General features: G+C 37.6%; 1 protein-coding gene across 1 annotated transcript; it reads left to right on the plus strand.

Annotated features, from left to right (window-relative positions):
- Positions 1 to 18,771: 18,771 nt before the first annotated feature.
- LOC125928678 (olfactory receptor 8B3-like) lies at positions 18,772 to 19,707 on the plus strand. Its single transcript, XM_049639391.1, has one exon. The coding sequence runs from the start codon at positions 18,781 to 18,783 to the stop codon at positions 19,705 to 19,707; it is 927 nt and encodes a 308-aa protein (XP_049495348.1). The 5' UTR covers positions 18,772 to 18,780.
- Positions 19,708 to 19,814: the final 107 nt, after the last annotated feature.

Consider the following 19,814-nt stretch of genomic DNA (forward strand, 5'->3'; position numbering starts at 1 on the left):
AGCAAAGGAAACAATCAACAAAACTAAAAGGCAACTGAGGGAATGGGAGAAGACATTTGCAAATGGCATATTGGATAAAGGGTTGGTATCCAAAATCTATAAAGAACCTATCAAACTCAACACCCCAAAAATAAATAATACGGTGAAGAAATGGGCAGAAGACATGACTAGACACTTCCAAAGAAGACAGCCAGATGGCTAACAGACATATGAAAGATGCTCAACATCGCTCATCATCAGGAACCCACTTTTAATCTTTGCAAGAACATTTAGGTATGTGGTTCCTGGGTCCAGCTCCAGACAGGCAGGACTGTGTTGGAAGTACTTGCTGAATCCAGGAAAAGGAAATGGTTATTGCATAAATCATTCATTTGTTTATATTAGAAAAAAAAAAAAGCCCAGCTTTTTTTTACCTGCTAAGTCCCTGGCAATGTTTGGAAATGTGATATATATGACAAACAAATAAGATATGTGAAAGACCAATATAAACATAGATTTTCACATACAAAGTAGAGTTACACTGTACACATGGAGAGATTCTAAAATTGATCTTATATGGTCAACATTACTCCTGAAAATTATGTCAGCAAATGTTTATGTCGGGGGCAGACATGGTATTCTTCCACAAGTCTAACACAGTTGATTTTCCTCTTTAACATTGGGATATTTCACTGTATATTCAGCCTAGCATTAGATGTAGTAGTTGTTTTATATGCAAGAATTTGTTATACAAAATAATTCATGTTTAAACATTAAAGTCTTGGGGCGCCTGGGTGGCTCAGTTGGTTAAGCGTCCAACTTCCGCTTATGAAATGAAATGAAATGAAATGAAATGAAATGAAATGAAATAAAATTTTATTTAGAGGCGCGTCTCTCTGGGGCGCCTGGGTGGCTCAGTTGGTTGGGCGTCCGACTTCGGCTCAGGTCATGATCTCGCGGTCCATGAGTTCGAGCCCCGCATCGGGCTCTGTGCTGACAGCTCAGAGCCTGGAGCCTGTTTCGGATTCTGTGTCTCCCTCTCTCTCTGACCTTCCCCCATTCATGCTCTATCTTTCTCTGTCTCAAAAATGAATAAACGTTAAAAATAAAATAAAATAAAGTGTCTCTCTGATGTAAGGTTGAATAGACCCACTTAAAAAATAAAAGTATATGCAGGGTTTTACACTTGCTCTTAGGAAGAGTGTGCTGTTGCTGTGTTCCCTGCGTGTTATATCTGTCAGTCTCTGTGTTCCTCAGGGAAGAACTTTGAGGTAAATGGGGGAGAGGATCCAGTTCCCATTTCATAGATGATGAGACTACTACTCAGAGATGTTCATGGCTTATTCCAAGTCACAATTAATATATGGTAGAAATAAGACTCGGTATTTGGTGTTTTGATTCAAAATCTATTGGAGGTAAAAAAATTATTATTATTATTATTATTATTATTATTACACAATATTTGCCATACTTTAAAAAAATCAGTGAAACTTGAACGATTAGTGGATAAAAATGCCTCTGAGCACAAATAGAAGGAAAATATTCAAATAAGAAAGATGCCTAGAAAGTTATCTTTCACATTTTATATTTGACAGACCTTTTGTCTAATTTAGAAAGGGTGACTAAGTTCTTATTTGATACAGATTTATACAGTAAGCGAGAACATATAAGATAGCTTGTAATAAACTATATTTGGGTGTTTACTAAGTGCCAGTAAATTCTTACATTTAACATGTTATTTAAACTTCACATCCTGGGTTCTGATAAACATCAATGTGATTAGCCCCTTGCAGCAGAGTTTGCTAGCTGTTCACCTCTTATTCTAGAACATACATTTCCCTTTTTTTCTTGCAGTGAAATGTGAGATATGAATGAATTCTAGACAAAATGGACACCATTCTGGGGAAAAGTTTACCTTTTCCATATTCTCTTTGACCTTCTGTGGGCTGGATGCAGATGATGATGAGGCCCTACTTAGATAATACAGCTGTAATGTGATGACAGGAGAAGATTGCAAAAGTCATGATAGAGAATGAAAAAATGGTTGTAGCAACCATCTAACAGGTCACAAAGAGCACTCTGGTGTGCTGGCAATGATCTATTCTTGTATCCACTAGTGATTATAAGCTGTTAATTTTCTAATAATTGGTGAAGTGTAATTTTATACTTAAAGTGTATAAATTTCACGATAGTTTCCAAAATGTTGATTATAGCTCTCCATAAACGGAACATTAAGCTAATCCATAAGCAAAGATTGAGCATAAAGACCCAAGTAAATGGGAACAACCCTCAGAATATAGAATGGCTCCCATAGAAAAGGACCACCATATGTAGGATAACACTTACAGAACAATATAGACGAGTCCGGGGCAGAGAACGTTCTCTCCACTAACCTGATGAAGAATTTCACCACTGTTTGTAGAAGGAGGAAAGTCAATGTACAATCCCGTCTTATAGATCTGTAGTATGTTATGCATCATTATGCTTAAGCTAATGGTATAATAAAGAGAGTGTAGCCCTCATTCTGTTTTATATCATTTCATTTTCCGAATCCTGTCCACTTTTTTCATAAAGTCTTTCCTTAAAGAACTTCTTTAGGCATTATCTTTTATATTTGTAATGAAAACCATTTGAAAATATAGAAATATAGCAATACTTAGGCATAGAGAAAAGACTGCCTCAGTCATTGGAAGTACTACAAGAGATAATGATTGCATCAGAATCAGGTATCACAATTGTGACTTAAGTTCACAGGTGATTCAACAGTAAGTAATTTTGTGTTGAGTTTAGCATATTGGATGACAGGATTTTATAATCTCACCTGCCTAGATAAACACTGTTCCTGGAGATCAAGAGAGACCTGATACTCAGTTAAGTAAACACTTAATAAATTGTTGATCCTCAGTCTTTGTGTGTATATACTCATAATGTAGGGGTTTTTTTTTTGGCTTTTGTCTTTCTATAAGTAGATCACAGTGTTAGAAAGGTGCCATGAGTTCAAAATAAATTATTTGATTTCTTAAAGTGACAGTGACATGTGATGATGAAAAGGTGGTTAAAATGAATGCTTTGGCAGTTGCTGCTAGGAAAATTAAGGTAAAAGAAACATGAAAAACTAGAACTAAAGGGGCAGTTATGTTTTAAAAAAAAAAAGGTCAAGAACATCAGTGATCAGAACATCACTGATACTGAATTTGGGAAATGTATAAAGAGTAATATTTTTTTCACAGAATTCTGACTTGAATCTATAGATTGAATTTCCCAAATTAGTAGTCTACTGAGGAAGAGATTCAGTGATATCTTTTCATTTCCTCTTTCATTACTCAGGCAAGAGCTTTCTGATTGCCTGACGTGTGTGTGCACACACACACACACACCACTTAATTAGTCCCTAAATTTCTAAAACCCTCACTTCTATCCCAATAAAAGCTTAAGTTATAGGTATTTGCACCAATGAATTACCATTGCATAGTGAAATAAGTTTGGAATTATAGCTCATAATGGAAATTGTTAACTGTGATAGGATTCTAAATGCATGATAAGCAACTGTGGATTAAATAGAGCAGAGTTAAAAATTGTCTTTCACACCTCAGAACATTTGTTCTGTAATTGATGCAATTTTGACCCTGTCCCATTCTTTTCCCCTGCCTGGAATTGCTACTTCCCATTGGTATTATGCATTGGTCCTACCTTCCCAGGAATATTTTTTGACTCTTTAATACTAAGTGATGATTCCCTTCTTGGCTGGCATCTCATTGGTGTTTATTGTACTATTGCATGTATCACATTGTATTATAAAAGTTTTTTACATTCATAATCTCAATAAAAAAGTGAAATTGGAGGTGGATTTTTCCCCATAAAATGAGTGGGTTTTTGCATAAAACAAGAACATACTCAAAAGTATGGGACAACAAAACCATATTTTAATGCCACCAGCTGTGTTCTAGGCACAAAAAGAAAATGAAGTTAAGTACGACTTTTCTCAGAACTCTAAGTAGTGTAGATACATGCTCAGTGAGGATAGCGGATTGAGCTGATCTAGTAATTTGAGGGTCTTGTGAAACTGGTCTTTATGATCTGATAATTATGCTACTGAATATTTACTCAAAGAATATGAAAATACTAATTTGAAAAGATACATGTATCTCTAAGTTTATAGCAGCATTATTTACAATAGTCAAATTATGGAAGCAGCCCAAGTGTCCATCGATAGATGAGTGGATAAGGAAGATACGTTATGTATACAAGGGAATATTATTCAGCCATAAAAAAGAATGAAATCTTGCCATTTGCCATGCCATGGATGGATCTAGAGAGTATAATGTTAAGCAAATAAGACAGAGAAAGACAAATACCATATGATTTCACTTATATGTAGAATTTAAAAAACAAAACAAAGAGAGCAAGCAACAATCCCCAAAACAAAACTCTTAACTATAGACAACAAACAGATGGTTACCAGAGGGGAGGTAGGTGGGGGAAGGGGTGAAATAGGTGAAAGGGATTAAGAGTACACTTATCTTGATGAGCAGCAAATAATGTATAGAATTGTTGAATAACTTTATTGTACACTTGGAACTAATATAATGCTGTATGTTAACTATACTGGAATTAAAATTAAGAAAAAAAGAAACTGATCTTGTTTGTTCAGGGAGGAAACCTACTGCTGTCGGTCAATCTGTACAGATACAAGACTTGTTGTCTTAGATGCCCTGGAGACAGATGTCCACTTTCATTCTTATGGGACCAGCTATATATAGTCCTGACATTTGCAGAGTTGCCAGACATTCATGTGCTGACATGTCCATGCACAAGTCCATGTACAAATATACATTTATATTTAAATATGCACACACATACATAAAACCAATTGACGTGCCTATCATTCAAAAATAGCATTGGTGTCTAAACTCAAACCAGCCAATCTAAAATAATCTAAATGTGTTAGCCAGTTTTATATTTAAGTTGAGTGAGCATCAATGAATGGATACTTGATTGAAGAGTCTAAGCTCCCAACTATAGAATGTTCTGGGCATCTCTATCTGGAAATATCCGTATGCCTTACTGAAGTACAAGATTTTAAGGATGTAGCATTACTTTGTTAACTGTTATATCCTCAATTTCTAGTACCTCATGGATGCTCAACTAATATTCTTTAGCTAAATTAGTGGCTGAGCTAAATTAGTGGTATGATGCTGCCATATGGTCATAGTGTCATAGGAGTCTAGTGTGTGAGGTCAGCTTACTTGAGTTTTAATCTGGTGGCTTCCTGATTTAATTCTTTCAGGTTAATTTTTCCTTGCACATTAGAATTATTTGACAGCTTTTAGTAAATACTGGTTCTTCAGGTTTAAGTAAGAGTTTTCTTAAAATAAAATATTCTATTTAAATAAATAAGCATTAGTAAAAACTTTGGAAGCTATGCAATGAAAAGATAAGAAACATGACTTTGAATTTGATTTTTACTCAGACACCACTAAGTTTAACTATATCTGTTTTTTACCAATAAACTGAATTTCCATCTCTACATCATTGCTTAATTTTACTTTTTCCCCCCACTTAGCACTGATGTGGAACTGTTGTTATTATTTTAATTGACAACCATATGATCAGATCTATATCTACACTTAGAATATATTTTGCCAAACCATAAGAACTTAAAAACTGAGAATAAACTGAGGGTTGATGGGGGGTGGGAGGGAGGGGAAAGTGGGTGATGGGCATTGAGCAGGGCATCTTTTGGGATGAAGACTGGGTGTTGTATGGAAACCAACTTGACAATAAATTTCATATTAAAAATATTTTTTCAAAAATTTAACTTTCTGAGATAAATAAGGTTATGAGTGACTTCATCAAAATGAGGAAAGAATTTTTTAAAAAAACGAACCATACTTGTTTTTTTTTCTTGTACCTCTATCTGTAATAAGTTTCATGAAAATATTGGCATATCGGGATACTTTCATAGGGAGTTGTGCTATGTACCTTCTAAAACCCAACCAGATTTATGGCCATGATTTTTCTCTCATTTCAAAATAGAAATACGTTATTTAACTAAAGAGTATCCCCCCCATTTTTTCAGCTTTATTGAGATATAATTGATATGTAGCACTATATAAGTTTAAGGTGTACAGATTCAGGAGAGGTGGTCAAGGATATCAATTTAGGAAGATTCTGAACTCACCTCCTCCTGCAGACCCACTGAATCTACAGCTATATATGGAACAGTTTCCTCTGAGAAAGATTTGATAACTGGTTGAGCAGCTCCTTCACATTGGCAAACAAGAAAAGGGCCACACAGAGGAGGGAAGGAGAAGCTGAGATGTGGTCTTGCTGTGAACCCCTGGCAAACTCACACTTCTCCCTGAGAAGCAGAGTGTTCATACCCCACCTCAGACACCCCAGCTTTTAAGACCTGCAGGTGAGAGGTGAGGCCCCAAACATCTGGCTTTGAAAACCAATGAAGCTCATGTCCATGAGACCCAAAGGCTATAGTGAACTGAGAAACATTTCTTAGAGGGCGTATGTGCAATTCACTCACCTCAGGGCCCCGTGCAGATGCAGCCATTTAAAAAGTGCCAAGACTATATCTGAAAGACATTCATTTGCTAATGTTAATCATCAGATTAAGAGCCAGGGCTGTGTTGGGGTATTCTGTGGGGATTGAGATGCTAGGTGGGTGCCATTTTTGTGCTCTCCCTCTATTTTGCTAAACGTGGTGGTCGCCATTTGTTTTTACTCAGTGGGTGCCATTTTTGCATTCTCCCTCTGCTTTGATAAAGCTGTCGAATGCCATCTTTTCTTTTCTTTTTTTTTTTTAACACTAACCTTTTTTCTTCTTTAATTTTTCCCCCTCCTTGGCAGGTGTCTTCTTCACACTTTTCTTCTCCCATACTCCACAGAGCCAGTATCTCCAGGAGGGAAGCTTTTACACACACCTGATGCCTGAGTTTTGTGGCTGCAGCCCAGGGGATGCCTTTGGATTGCCTGGCTCTGGAGGTCAAGGGAGCTTGCATCCCTGGATCCCATGGGATTGTAACAACTGGAGAGTCAGTTGGTAGTTCTTGGCAGATTACCACATGAAGGGCACTGCACAGAGAGCACATGGAAATATACCCTCAGTCTTTCTGAGAAAGAGGCTTTTTTGCTTTCCCTTGAGTGTTGGCCTGAGGGGCAGGCTTCTAGTCTGGCACACTTCCAGAAGCCTATGGAGGTCGTCTCAGGGAATGTAGGCTAGGGAGCCTCTCTCTCTGTCCTCTCCCTCTGCCTTGCTACAGCCCGCCAGTATCTTTTCGAAAGGATCTCATACACCGGTCTGGAGCCCAGATATTTGTAGCTATTTCCCAGGAGATGCCTCCATTGCCTGGGGAGAGATGAATTATTATAGTCTCTAGGAAAGCCATCTGATATTAAACTGAAAGATGATATTCTACAAAATTGTTTTACTGAGGTAAAAGTACTGATATATCAAATACAGGCACAAAGAATTATGATTATTTTAACATTGCTTATAGTGGAAAATCTGGAAAAATAGTGAAGTTATACTAAGATGAAATGATTGGGTAAGTTATAATATCCACAGCAGAATATTGGGGAAATAGTAATGAATTAATGAAGTATCATCAAATGACAAAAACAAGAGATTTAAAATTATGTACCTTGGGGCAAGGTACATAAACTCCATGCAAATCCTGCTTGGGATTCTCTTTCTCTCTCTCTCCACTCTCTCTCTGCTCCCCCCCCCCATTGACACTTGCTCTCTCTCTTGTTCTCTCTCTTTCAAAAATAAATAAAAAGAGAAAAATATATACTTTGTAATCATTTAAAAACGCTTAGAAATGTATTTGGTTATGTGAGCAAGTAGGAAAATATGGTAAGGTGTGTGCTAGGTTATACACAGGAATAACTGAGTGATGGAAGGAAGCCAAGACGGGATAAGTGCTAAGAAAAAAAGGAAAATGAAGTGATTTGTTTTAAAACATGAATGATCCTGTGTGTCATAATGGGAAAATTACATATATATAGGAGACTGTGTGTGCGCATGTAATATATTTTTTGAAAAGTATTTCTTTTTTTAAATTTTTTGAACATTTTAATTTATTTTTTAGAGACAGACAGAGCACAAGCCGGGGAGGGGTAGAGAGAGAGAGGGAGACACAGAATCCGAAGCAGACTCCAGGCTCTGAGCTGTCAGCACAGAGCCCGACGTGGGGCTCGAACTCACAAACTGTGAGATCATGACCTGAGCCGAAGTCAGATGCTAAACCAACTGAGCCACCCAGGCACCCCCAAAATGTTTTGATTACTTCTTTTCATCCTTTTTTTTAAAGGCTTAGTATTATCTTTCTGGTAGCAGCTTTATTGATGATTCACACATTTAAATTAAACAGTTTATGCTTTACTCACAGAGTTGTGCAACCATTGCCACAACATATTTGGGGACCTTTCCACCATTCCCATAGCTACTGGTCTCCTATTCCTCACCCCAATCTAGGCAACCCCCAATCTAATTTCTGTCTCTATAGATTTTAAATGCCTTGGATAGTCCATGCAAACAGAATAATACAATACGTGGTCTTTTGTGACCAGCTTTTCTTACTTGGCTTACTCTTTCCAAAGTGCTTCCATATTGTAAATTGTAAAGTCACTTTGTTTCTTTTCTTTTTTCGCTAAGTAATACTCCATTATGTGCATACACTTCATTTTGTGGTATAAATTTTGTTGAATTCCAACTCATCTATTTTTTTCTTTTGTCTCATGTGCTGTAGGTGTCATATTTAAGAAGCCACTGCCTTAATCCAAGGTCACAGAGACTTAGATATTTTCTTCTGTGAGTTTTATGATACTACTTCTTACATTTATATCTATGATTTATTTGGAATTAATTTTGCTTCTTGTGTGAGACAGGAGTCCAATTTCATTTCTCTAAATGTCAACATCTACTTTGTTGAAGAGATTATTGGCTCTCCATAGAACATCTTGGCATCCATGTTGAAAATCAAGTGATCATCAGTGTGAGAGTTGTTTTTGCATTCTCTTCATGGAAATATATGTATATATGCACTTGTCATGAATTTAAATGAAATCAATTTATCTCTATACTCTAATTCTTTGGTTTTCCTTCACACGTCACTTGTCTGAGTTCTTTATTACATTTGCATTTAGGCCTTTTTATTTCACCTGTTTAATAGTTAAAAACAAAGGGATGGGTGGTCTTAGAATGCTTTCAAGCTACTATATGGATTAATTTTGATTACCCAGAGCCATAATATTGAAGATGGGGAGGAATAAGGAACAGCTTTAATTTTTTTTCTCTCCTTGAATTAACTATACTTTGAACAACTGCTTCTTTTATCTCCTAACACTCCTCTAAAGAATTTAAATACTATCTATAATCACAGTGCCTTGCATTAGATTTCCAGAACTTGTTCATTTTCTCACTGAAAGTTTATCACTTTCAACAACAAGCCAGTTCCCCCCGACCCTTCCCAGCCCCTGGTAACCACCTCTCTACTCTTTCTATGAGTCTGGCTTTTTAATTTTTAAAATTATTTTTACATGTTTATTTATTTTGAGAGAGAGTGTGTGTGGGTATGGGAAAGGAGCAGGGAGAGAGAGGGAGAGAAAGAATCTCAAGCAGGCTCTGAGCTGTCAGTGCAGAGCCTGACTTGGGGCTCCAACTCATGACCCTGAGATCATGAGCTGAAATCAAGAGTTGGATGCTTAACTGACAGAGCCACCCAGATGCCCCAAGTCTGGATTTTTTAGATTCCATATACAAGTGATATCACGTAGTATTTGTCTTTCTCTGCCTGAAATATTAAGTGAAATATCACTTAAGAAATTTCCTCTATAGAAAGCAGGAAAAGACCTCTCTGACCTCAGCCGTAGCAATCTCTTACTCGGCACATCCCCAAAGGCAAGGGAATTAAAAGCAAAAGTGAATTACTGGGACCTTATGAAGATAAAAAGCTTCTGCACAGCAAAGGAAACAACCAACAAAACTAAAAGGCAACCAACGGAATGGGAAAAGATATTTGCAAATGACATATCGGACAAAGGGCTAGTATCCAAAACCTATAAAGAGCTCACCAAACTCCACACCCGAAAAACAAATAACCCAGTGAAGAAATGGGCAGAAAACATGAATAGACACTTCTCTAAAGAAGACATCCGGATGGCCAACAGGCACATGAAAAGATGTTCAATGTCGCTCCTTATCAGGGAAATACAAATCAAAACCACACTCAGATATCACCTCACACCAGTCAGAGTGGCCAAAATGAACAAATCAGGAGACTACAGATGCTGGAGAGGATGTGGAGAAACGGGAAACCTCTTGCACTGTTGGTGGGAATGCAAATTGGTGCAGCCGCTCTGGAAAGCAGTGTGGAGGTTCCTCAGAAAATTAAAAATAGACCTACCCTATGACCCAGCAATAGCACTGCTAGGAATTTACCCAAGGGATACAGGAGTACTGATGCATAGGGGCACTTGTACCCCAATGTTTATAGCGGCACTCTCAACAATAGCCAAATTATGGAAAGAGCCTAAATGTCCATCAACTGATGAATGGATAAAGAAATTGTGGTTTATATACACAATGGAATACTACGTGGCAATGAGAAAAAATGAAATATGGCCTTTTGTAGCAACGTGGATGGAACTGGAGAGTGTGATGCTAAGTGAAATAAGCCATACAGAGAAAGACATATATGATATGGTTTCACTCTTATGTGGATCCTGAGAAACGTAACAGAAACCCATGGGGGAGGGGAAGGAAAAAAAAAAAAGAGGTTAGAGTGGGAGAGAGCCAAAGCATAAGAGACTGTTAAAAACTGAGAATAAACTGAGGTTTGATGGGGGGTGGGAGGGAGGGTAGGGTGGGTGATGGGTATTGAGGAGGGCACCTTTTGGGATGAGCACTGGGTGTTGTATGGAAACCAATTTGACAGTAAATTTCATATATTAAAAAATAAATAAATAAATAAATAAATAAATAAATAAAAAGAAATTTCCTCTAGGACCATCTATGGTGTTGTAAATGGCCGAGTTTTGTTATTTCTCATGGCTGAATAATATTCCATTATATGTATGCCACATACTTGCAATTTACTGAGAAAGTAGGTCTTAAAAGTTCTCACCACAAAAAGGATATGGTAATTATGTAACTTGATGGAGGTGTTAGTTAATACGGCTGTGGTAATCATATGGCAATATTCATTTATCAAATAAACACATTGTACACCTTAAAGTTACACAGTACTATATGTCAATTCCATCTCAATAAATCTTGAAATGAATTCAAATTCTTCTCACATTGAGATAAAGGGAAGTGAAAGGAGAATGCAAAATAGTTACCAAAATTTTCTTCCACCATATTAAAATGTATATAGTATTTTGTAGTTTTAAAAGTGAGACTAATATGTATATAGCAAGGATCTTAATTTGACTTTTATTTTTTTGAGTTTATCTAGTTATTTTGAGAGAAAGAGGGAGAGAGAGTGTGTGTGTGAACAGAGGAGGGGCAGAGAGAGAGGGAGAGAATCCCAAGCAGGCTCTGCACTATTAGCCTGATGGGGGGCTCGATCCCATGAACCATGAGATCATGACCTGAGCTGAAATCAAGAGTTGGAATCTCAACAGACTGAACCACCCAGGTGCTCCTTAATTTGACTTTTAAAAATATTCACTCATATGTGGAATTTAAGAAACAAAACAAATGAACTTAGCAGCAAAAAAAAAAAAAAAAAAAAAAAAAAAAAAAAAAAAAGGACAACCAAGAAACAGATTCTTAATTACAGAGAACAAACTGATGGTTCCCAGAGGGGAGGTGAGCAGGGAGATTGGTTAGTTGATGGGGATTAAGGAGGGCACTTGTTGTGATAAGCACCAGGTGTTGTATGTAAGTATTGAGTCACTAAATTCTATACCTGAAACTAAATTTACTGTATGTTTACTGTGAGTAACTATATGTTAACTAACTGGAAATTAAATAAAAACTTGGAAAGAAAGAAGAAAAAATATTATTAAAGCCCTCCTAGGATATTCCTTACAGCATTTTTTTTCTTTTAAATTGATTTGAGTGTTCTCTAAGATAAAAGTCCCCATCAGAGGGAGCTGTTTACTTAGATTATTGCTCAAACATTAATTTCCAATTGATAGAGACGTACTTGGACCACCTAACTCTATACCCTAATTCATAGGGAGAAGTAAAACAGATTAATCTTTCAAAATGTTATAGTGTTGGTACAAAAGAAAATTCTTATTTTTGGGACAATTGTAATTGTAAGAAGTCTCTCCCCTAAAGACCCAGTGTGCCTTCTCTCTTTTACTATGATTTATGATCTAAATTGTGTGGAAAATTTGTGAACTAGAAAAATCTCAGAGGCAACACATCTTTCCCTAGAAGGGTCATTGATAGGAGAGTTGATACCCAAAATAGGGTAAACCCCAGATTGCTGCACTTCTCTTTGAATAATACACATGGTGTCATGTTGTAGGGTTTGCTAGGACACATTTATGCATTCTATTATCCAGAAATGCAATTGTTCATTCCCTTTTCACCAGGATTTTTATACTTTTGATCTGCTCAGAAAATTTATATTGTCACAGTATTTGGGTACAGGAAAGAGCAGCTCTCGATCATGGCTACTTGGTTTGGAGCAGGGGGTGGGAATTAAATGCACTGGTCACACAAGTCATGGATTGGTAGGTCGTTTTTCTGGCTCTTCATTTTTACTTGGGATCCAAGAGAAAAACAAAGTCAGGCCATCCAGCTCTTAATAGTAACTTCCATTTTCAGTTTTATAGTTACACTGTCTTTGAGATGGGGAGCTTTGGTTTTTATAAGAATGCCCATGAAGAAAGCCTTATGTCTCCTTTTTAATGCCACAGCTAGTGGAGTCTTCTAGTAGAATTTCTATCTAGCCTTATTTCATATAATTAATAATCTAATTTTTTTTACCTTGGATCCTTTTCCAAAACATTGCATCTTGAATTTCCTTCTCTCTCTCTTTTTTAAACCTAATTTTGTGAGTGTAAAAGTTTCAAAATCATAAGTGTGATGCTGGAAAGATCCTAAACATGGACCTTAGATACAGATCTTAGATCATAGATTTAGAGAATGAAGAAAGACCTTTAAAGTGAAGTCTGCTATAGACTGAATGTGGCTTCCTGAAATTCCTATGTTGAAACTTAATCCTTAGTGTGATGGTATTAGGAGGTGAGAATTTGGTAGTTGATTAGGTCATAAGGGTGGAGCCTTCATGAATGGGAACAATGCCCTTATAGAAAAGATAGCAGAGAGTACCCTTTTTCCTTTGGTCATGTGAGGACAGAGCAAGAATACAGCGGCCTATGAACCAGGAAGAGGTACCTCACCAGAGATGGAATATCCTGGTGCCTTGATCTTGCACTTCCCTGATTCCAGAGCTGTGTGAAATAAATTTCTCTTATTTATAAGCCACCAATCCATGGATTTGTTATAGCAGCCAAAACAGGCTAGCACAATGCCTGAGTGATCTTTTCCATCTTTCTCCCTCTAGAATTGTCATGAAAAAAATTCCATAATTGTGGGAGCACAAGTCATTGTTTTATGCTTGGAGCCACTTACTTTGAGCAGTTTACACATTTGAAGAAACTCAGAGTCCGATGCTTTTTTACTACTGAGAGAATCCCCTCTATATGAGTAAATAAATGATGCCCTTCTGCCCTTCTCCCCTACTAAATATAAGTGTGTGTGTAAATATATGCTTTTATGTATTCATCAGATGATAAGAATTCAGAATTCATCATACTAGCTTCTAATTTTCTTGTAGTATCTTTGTCTGGACTTGATATCAAGGTAATGCTGGCCTCATAAAATGGATTTGAAAGTCTACCCTGTTCTTCAATATTATGGGAGAGTTGAGAAGGACTGTGCTACTTCTTTAAATGTTGGGTAGAATTTCTACTTGAAGCTAGGATTTTCATTGTTGGGAAATTTTAGAGTATTGATTTAATCACATGTCAGTGACAGTTCTGTTCAGAAATTCTATGTATTCATGATTCATTTTTGGTAGGTTGTATGTTTCTACAAATTTATCCATTTCTTCGAGATTATCCACTTTTTGGTGAACAAATGTTCATATAATCTTCTTTTTCTTTTTCTTTCTGTGGCACCCGTTGTATTGTCTCCTCTTTCATTTCTTATTTTACTTACCGGAGTCTTCTGTCTTCTTTTTTTTTTTTTTTTTTTTTTAATGTTTGAAGGAGACAAAGAGAGAGAGAGAGAGAAAGTGGAGGGAGAGGCAGAGAGAGAGGGAGACACAGAATCCAAAGCAGGCTCCAGACTCAGCTGTCAGCACAGAGCCAGATGCGGGGCTCAAACCTACAAACCAGGAGATCATGACCTGAGCTAGAGTTGGACACTTAACTGACTGAGCCACCAGCCGCCCCTCTCTTCTTTCTTATTTAGACTTGCTAAAGGCTTGTCAGTTTTACCTTTTAAAACTGCTCTCATTTTCAAGCTTTACTATGATTTTCTATTTTTTATTTGATATATTTCTGGTTTTGTTCTTTTCTTTCCAATTCCTTGAGGTATAAAGCCAGGTAATTTATTTGAGTCTCTCTTCTTTCATAATATAGGTGTTATCATAACAGAGTTCCCCTTTGGTATATATGTGTAAGCTTAACACACACCCTCACATATTTTCCTATTTATTCATATGCTCGAATACATTGATAGGGGCTGTAGACTTGATTTAAGGAAATATTTCTGACATCTTGCTTTTGTCATTTAAAGATACTTTATTGAATACATACATGTATTTTGTGTCTATTAACATTTTTAGTGATATCTATTTTTTGATACTTTTGTCTACTAACTTTTGTATCAAAACTGAAAGAACATTACCCCCCAAATGTTTTTTTAAACACTTTATTTATTTTTGAGAGACAGAGAGAGACAGAGTGCAAGTGAGGGAGGGGCAGAAAGAGAGGGAGACACGGAATCCAAAGCAGTACTCAGGCTCTGAGCTGTTAGCACAGAGCTGGATACAGGGCTCAAACCCACCAACTGTGAGATCATGACCTGAGCTGAAGTTGGGTGCTCAACCAACTGAGCCATAAGGCAGTCCATACCCACCACTTTTACAATACAATATTCTGTACTATGTGTTTACCTTTATCAATTTGTTTTAGACTTTCTTAGGCTAATGTGATGTTGTTTAGTGTCCTTTCTTTTCTCTTTTTTTTAAAAGGTGTTTATTTTGATATATATATGTATATACATATATATATAGATATAGATATGTATATACATATATGTATTATATATGTATATACATATATATATACATATCTATATCTATATCTATATCTATCTATATCTATATCTATATCTATCTATCTATCTATCTATATATATATATATATATATATAGATATAGATATATACATAGGGAGAGAGAGAGAGAGAGAGAAAGAAAGATCAGGGAAGGGGCGGAAAGAGAAGGAGAGAATCCCAAGCAGACTCCACACTGTCCGTGCAGGGCTCGAACTCAGGAACTGTGAGATCATGACCTGAGCCAAAATCAAGAGTCAGATGCTTTAACTGACTGAGCCACTCAGACACCCCCAGTGTCCTTTCTTTTCAGCTTGAAGAATTCTCTTTCACATTTCTTATGAGGCAGGTTTAGTGGTGATGAATCTTTTCAGCTGTTGTTTGAGGAAAAATTTTCTCTCTCTTTCTTTTGGAAGGATACTTTTGCTATTTACAGTATTCTTGGTTGCCCCCCCCCCCCCCGCCCCCTTTTTTTTTTCTTTCAGCACATTGAATAGATCTTCCCATTCCCTTCTGACCTGAAAGATTTCTGCTGAAATCCATTGAACTCTGCTGGAAAATTCACGGATATTCTTATGGGGGGGTTCACTGTATGGGATAAGTTGCATTTCTCTTGCTGCTTTCAAAATTCTGTCTTTGATTTTTCAATAATTTTTTTTTTCAACTTTTTTTTTTTTTTTTTTTTTTTATTTTTGAGACAGAGAGAGACAGAGCATGAACGGGGGAGGGGCAGAGAGAGAGGGAGACACAGAATCGGAAACAGGCTCCAGGCTCCGAGCCATCGGCCCAGAGCCTGACGCGGGGCTCGAACTCACGGACCGCGAGATCGTGACCTGGCTGAAGTCGGAGGCTTAACCGACTGCGCCACCCAGGCGCCCCATGATTTTTCAATAATTTTGAATGTAGTGTGTCCAGGTGTGGATTTCTTTGCAGTCATCTTTTTTTTGGTCAGGGGGATCCTTTTTGTTTCCTGGATCTGGATGTTCATTTCTTTCTACGGATTTGGGGGATTTTAAGCCATTTTTACTTTGAGAAATCTTTCAGGTATTTCTCATCTCTTTTTTTTTTTGGATCCCTAAAATACATATATTTGTCCAACTGGTACAGTCCAATAATTCTCTTATTTTATTTGCTATTTTTAATTCTTTCTTCATTTGATACTTTGATGGCTAATTTCACATGACTTTTTTTTTAAATTCTGTGATATTTTCTTTTGTGTGACCTTGTCTGCTGTTTTAACCTCCTAGTAATTTTTCCAGTTCAGTGATTTTTTTTCTTCAGCCTCATTATTTCTGCTTGGTATTCTTTAGAGTTTTCTGTCTCTTGGTTGACATTCTTACTTTTTTCACGTATTGCTCTCTGACTGCAGTGAGCATTTTTATGATAGCTGTTTTGAATTCTCTGTCAGATAAACGATGTATTTCCATTTCATTAGGGACAGTTTCTGGAGATTTATGTTGTTATTTCTGGGAAATACTTAGACTCTCTGGGCTTGTGTCTGGACATTAGACAAAATGTCCACCTATCCTAATCTTCATGGTCTAGCCTTGTGCTAGAGAAGACCCACACAAAAAGCCTGGCCAGATAGTGAGAGCCTCTTACAGTTCATGTCAGTCTATCCCACTTTCTTTGTTCTTTTTTGCTTCATCGCTTCTGGAGTATGTCAGTTCCCATCAGCACTCTAAAACAAGCAAGGCTGAAGTCGGTTCCTCAGGCAGCCCCCTAATAATTTGGGTCATTAGATACATGGTTAGAGGAAGAGTTCTTTACTGCTAGCTCTGGGCTGAGTCAGCAGGGCATGTGTATGTGGGGGCAGAGGGCTATTGTGAGTTCTAGCCCAAATTGCTGTCTCTGTCCTCTGTCACCTGTTTAGCTAAACTATGCCATGGCCCATGGCTCCTCACCTTTCTGAAACATGCCTAACATAAGCTAGTCTTATGGAAAGCTCCTAAAAAACTTGAGGCTTTGGATGTATGGTGCACCTCTTCCCTTTCCCAGGGAGTAGCTGGGAGCTGAGGGATTTTGTCAGAATCACATGTGCTATGCCAAGATAGGTATTATGACAAAAGGGTATCTTGAATTTCCCTAACAGCTTCAATATGCCTGGTTTCATGCATGAATTGGGTAAGGGACCTTCTTAACCAGTTTCTAGATTTTTTTACAAAGGGAATCTGTACATAAGTTGTTTTTTGAATCAGTGTGTCATGTGGAGAAGTAGAGATTAAGGCTTCCAGCTTGCATAATTGGAAATGGGAATTTATTTTTGGCTCTTCCTTGAGGGGTCATACAGTCTCTACAGGGAAGAGAAAACTTGAGCAGATTATTGAGTCCTTGAGGCACTGAAGATGGATTCTGGTCCAGGGTGTATATACAATCCCAATGGTTTCTGATTACACTTAGAAATTTTCCTTGGGGAACACACTGAGCAAGCTTCTGCCTTGTTTATAACTAACATTAGATAGTTACACTCACATTAAATCTTCTGTGACTTACCAAGTGGCAAAAATGATAATAATAAAGACTGTTTTTGTCTTCTGTTTGAGGGAACTAAAAGTCATAATCAGAAATTAAGATCTAGAGTTCTAAAAGATTTCCAGGACATATCAGCAATTAATTATGGGCTGAATTCTCTTTGAATCAAAAGAACCAAATCCTCAGAGCCGGAAATTGCCCTTCCATGACAATGGGGATAATAACAATGATAAGGAAGCACCAATGTTTTCTGGCCTAAGGTGGGTGAGCTTCTGAATTTCAGCTTAATCATGTCCTCCTTTTTGGAGATGGAAACCTGAGGATCTAAGATATGCCACTATTTTTCCCAGTTTTGCAGTCCTGAGACTCAAGTGAAATTGGCAGAAAAATCTGTCCAAAGCAGGGAATGTTTAGAGATGTTGCAAGGGCTGGTCAAGGAATGCGTTCTGTGAGTCAGTAAGTTTCTTCTCCATGGGCAAAACTTGCTACTCCAGATTTGAGGCTTTTACTCTGTGACATTGGGCAGTAACTTCTTGTAGACTGGTCCCTTAGTTTCAGATTAGAAACAGTCTAGCTGGTTTCCACCACACCAAGTCTAATCTGCATTAGAGGCCAGCTCCAGGTTGCAGCTTCAAATTTTACTGGTGAAGAGAGGGCGTATGTGAATGAAAATGAGAAGAAAGAAGGATAATTGTGTCCTCATGTAAACTTTTTCTCCATAAGGGAGAAGGTATTTCCCATAGTTATGTTTACATTTAGCAACATTGCTCTTCACTCTATAGGCTAAGATTTGACATTCTTTGTTACTTAGCTTGCAAAGACTAATAAGGGGAAGCCTGAGTCACTCAGTATCATGATAATGGCAGTGGAGTCTTGGGTCCAGGTTGGGCTAGTCTCAGACCTTCTCCATGCATATACTGCATTTGGGAAAGGAGAGATGGTGGGAAAAGCTGAGTTTTTCTCTTTGTAACTTTTTTCTTCTGTGCTCACAGATCCCTTTAGAGAAGATGGCTCCTGGAAATGGTTCTTTTGTGACTGAATTCATTCTGGTGGGGCTAACAGACCTACCAGATCTCCAGCTCCCTCTGTTCTGCCTGTTTCTAGTCATGTATGTGGTCACTGTGTTAGGAAATTCGGGCTTGATAACTCTACTTGGACTGAATTCACACCTACACACCCCAATGTACTTTTTCCTTTTCAATTTGTCCTTCATAGACCTCTGCTATTCTTCTGTGTTTACACCCAAAATGCTGACTAACTTTGTATCAAAGAAAAATATTATCTCCTACAGGGGGTGCATGACCCAGCTTTACTTTTTCTGTTTTTTTGCTATTTCTGAATGCTATGTGTTGACATCAATGGCCTATGATCGCTATGTGGCCATCTGTAACCCACTTTTGTATAATGTTGTCATGTCCCCTAAAGTGTGTTCCAGCCTTATGCTTGGTTCATATTTGATGGCATTTTCGGGTGCTGTGGCTCACACAGGATGCATGCTGAGACTGACCTTCTGTGATGCAAACACCATCAACCATTATTTGTGTGACATCCTCCCCCTTCTCCAGCTCTCCTGCACAAGCACCTACGTGAATGAGCTGGTGGTTTTCATCGTGGTGGGCATCAACATCATTGTGCCCAGTGTCACCATCTTTGTGTCTTATGGTTGCATCCTCTCCAGCATCCTCCACATCAGTTCCACTGAGGGGAGGTCCAAAGCGTTCAGCACCTGCAGTTCCCACATAATTGCTGTTTCCTTGTTCTTTGGATCATGTGCATTTATGTATCTTAAACCATCTTCTGCTGGGTCTATGGATGAGGGGAAAATCTCTTCTGTCTTTTATACCAATGTGGTTCCCATGATGAACCCTTTAATCTATAGTTTAAGAAACAAAGATGTTAAACTTGCCCTGAGGAAAGTCCTGAGTAGGAGATAGTTATAATCAGAAACTGTATCTCTCAGTGCAGTTAGTTACATAATGGGGAGATTTTATGTTTAATGAAAACGTTTTTTTGCAGTAGCCTTCTTAGTGTATTCTTTTCT

This window comes from Panthera uncia, chromosome D1, assembly GCF_023721935.1.
Source record: "Panthera uncia isolate 11264 chromosome D1, Puncia_PCG_1.0, whole genome shotgun sequence".
Taxonomy (NCBI): Eukaryota; Metazoa; Chordata; class Mammalia; order Carnivora; family Felidae; genus Panthera; species Panthera uncia.

Bases quoted from the DNA above. Each gene is read 5' to 3' on its own strand.
- LOC125928678 (XM_049639391.1), top strand. From the start codon at position 18,781: ATGGCTCCTGGAAATGGTTCTTTTGTGACTGAATTCATTCTGGTGGGG.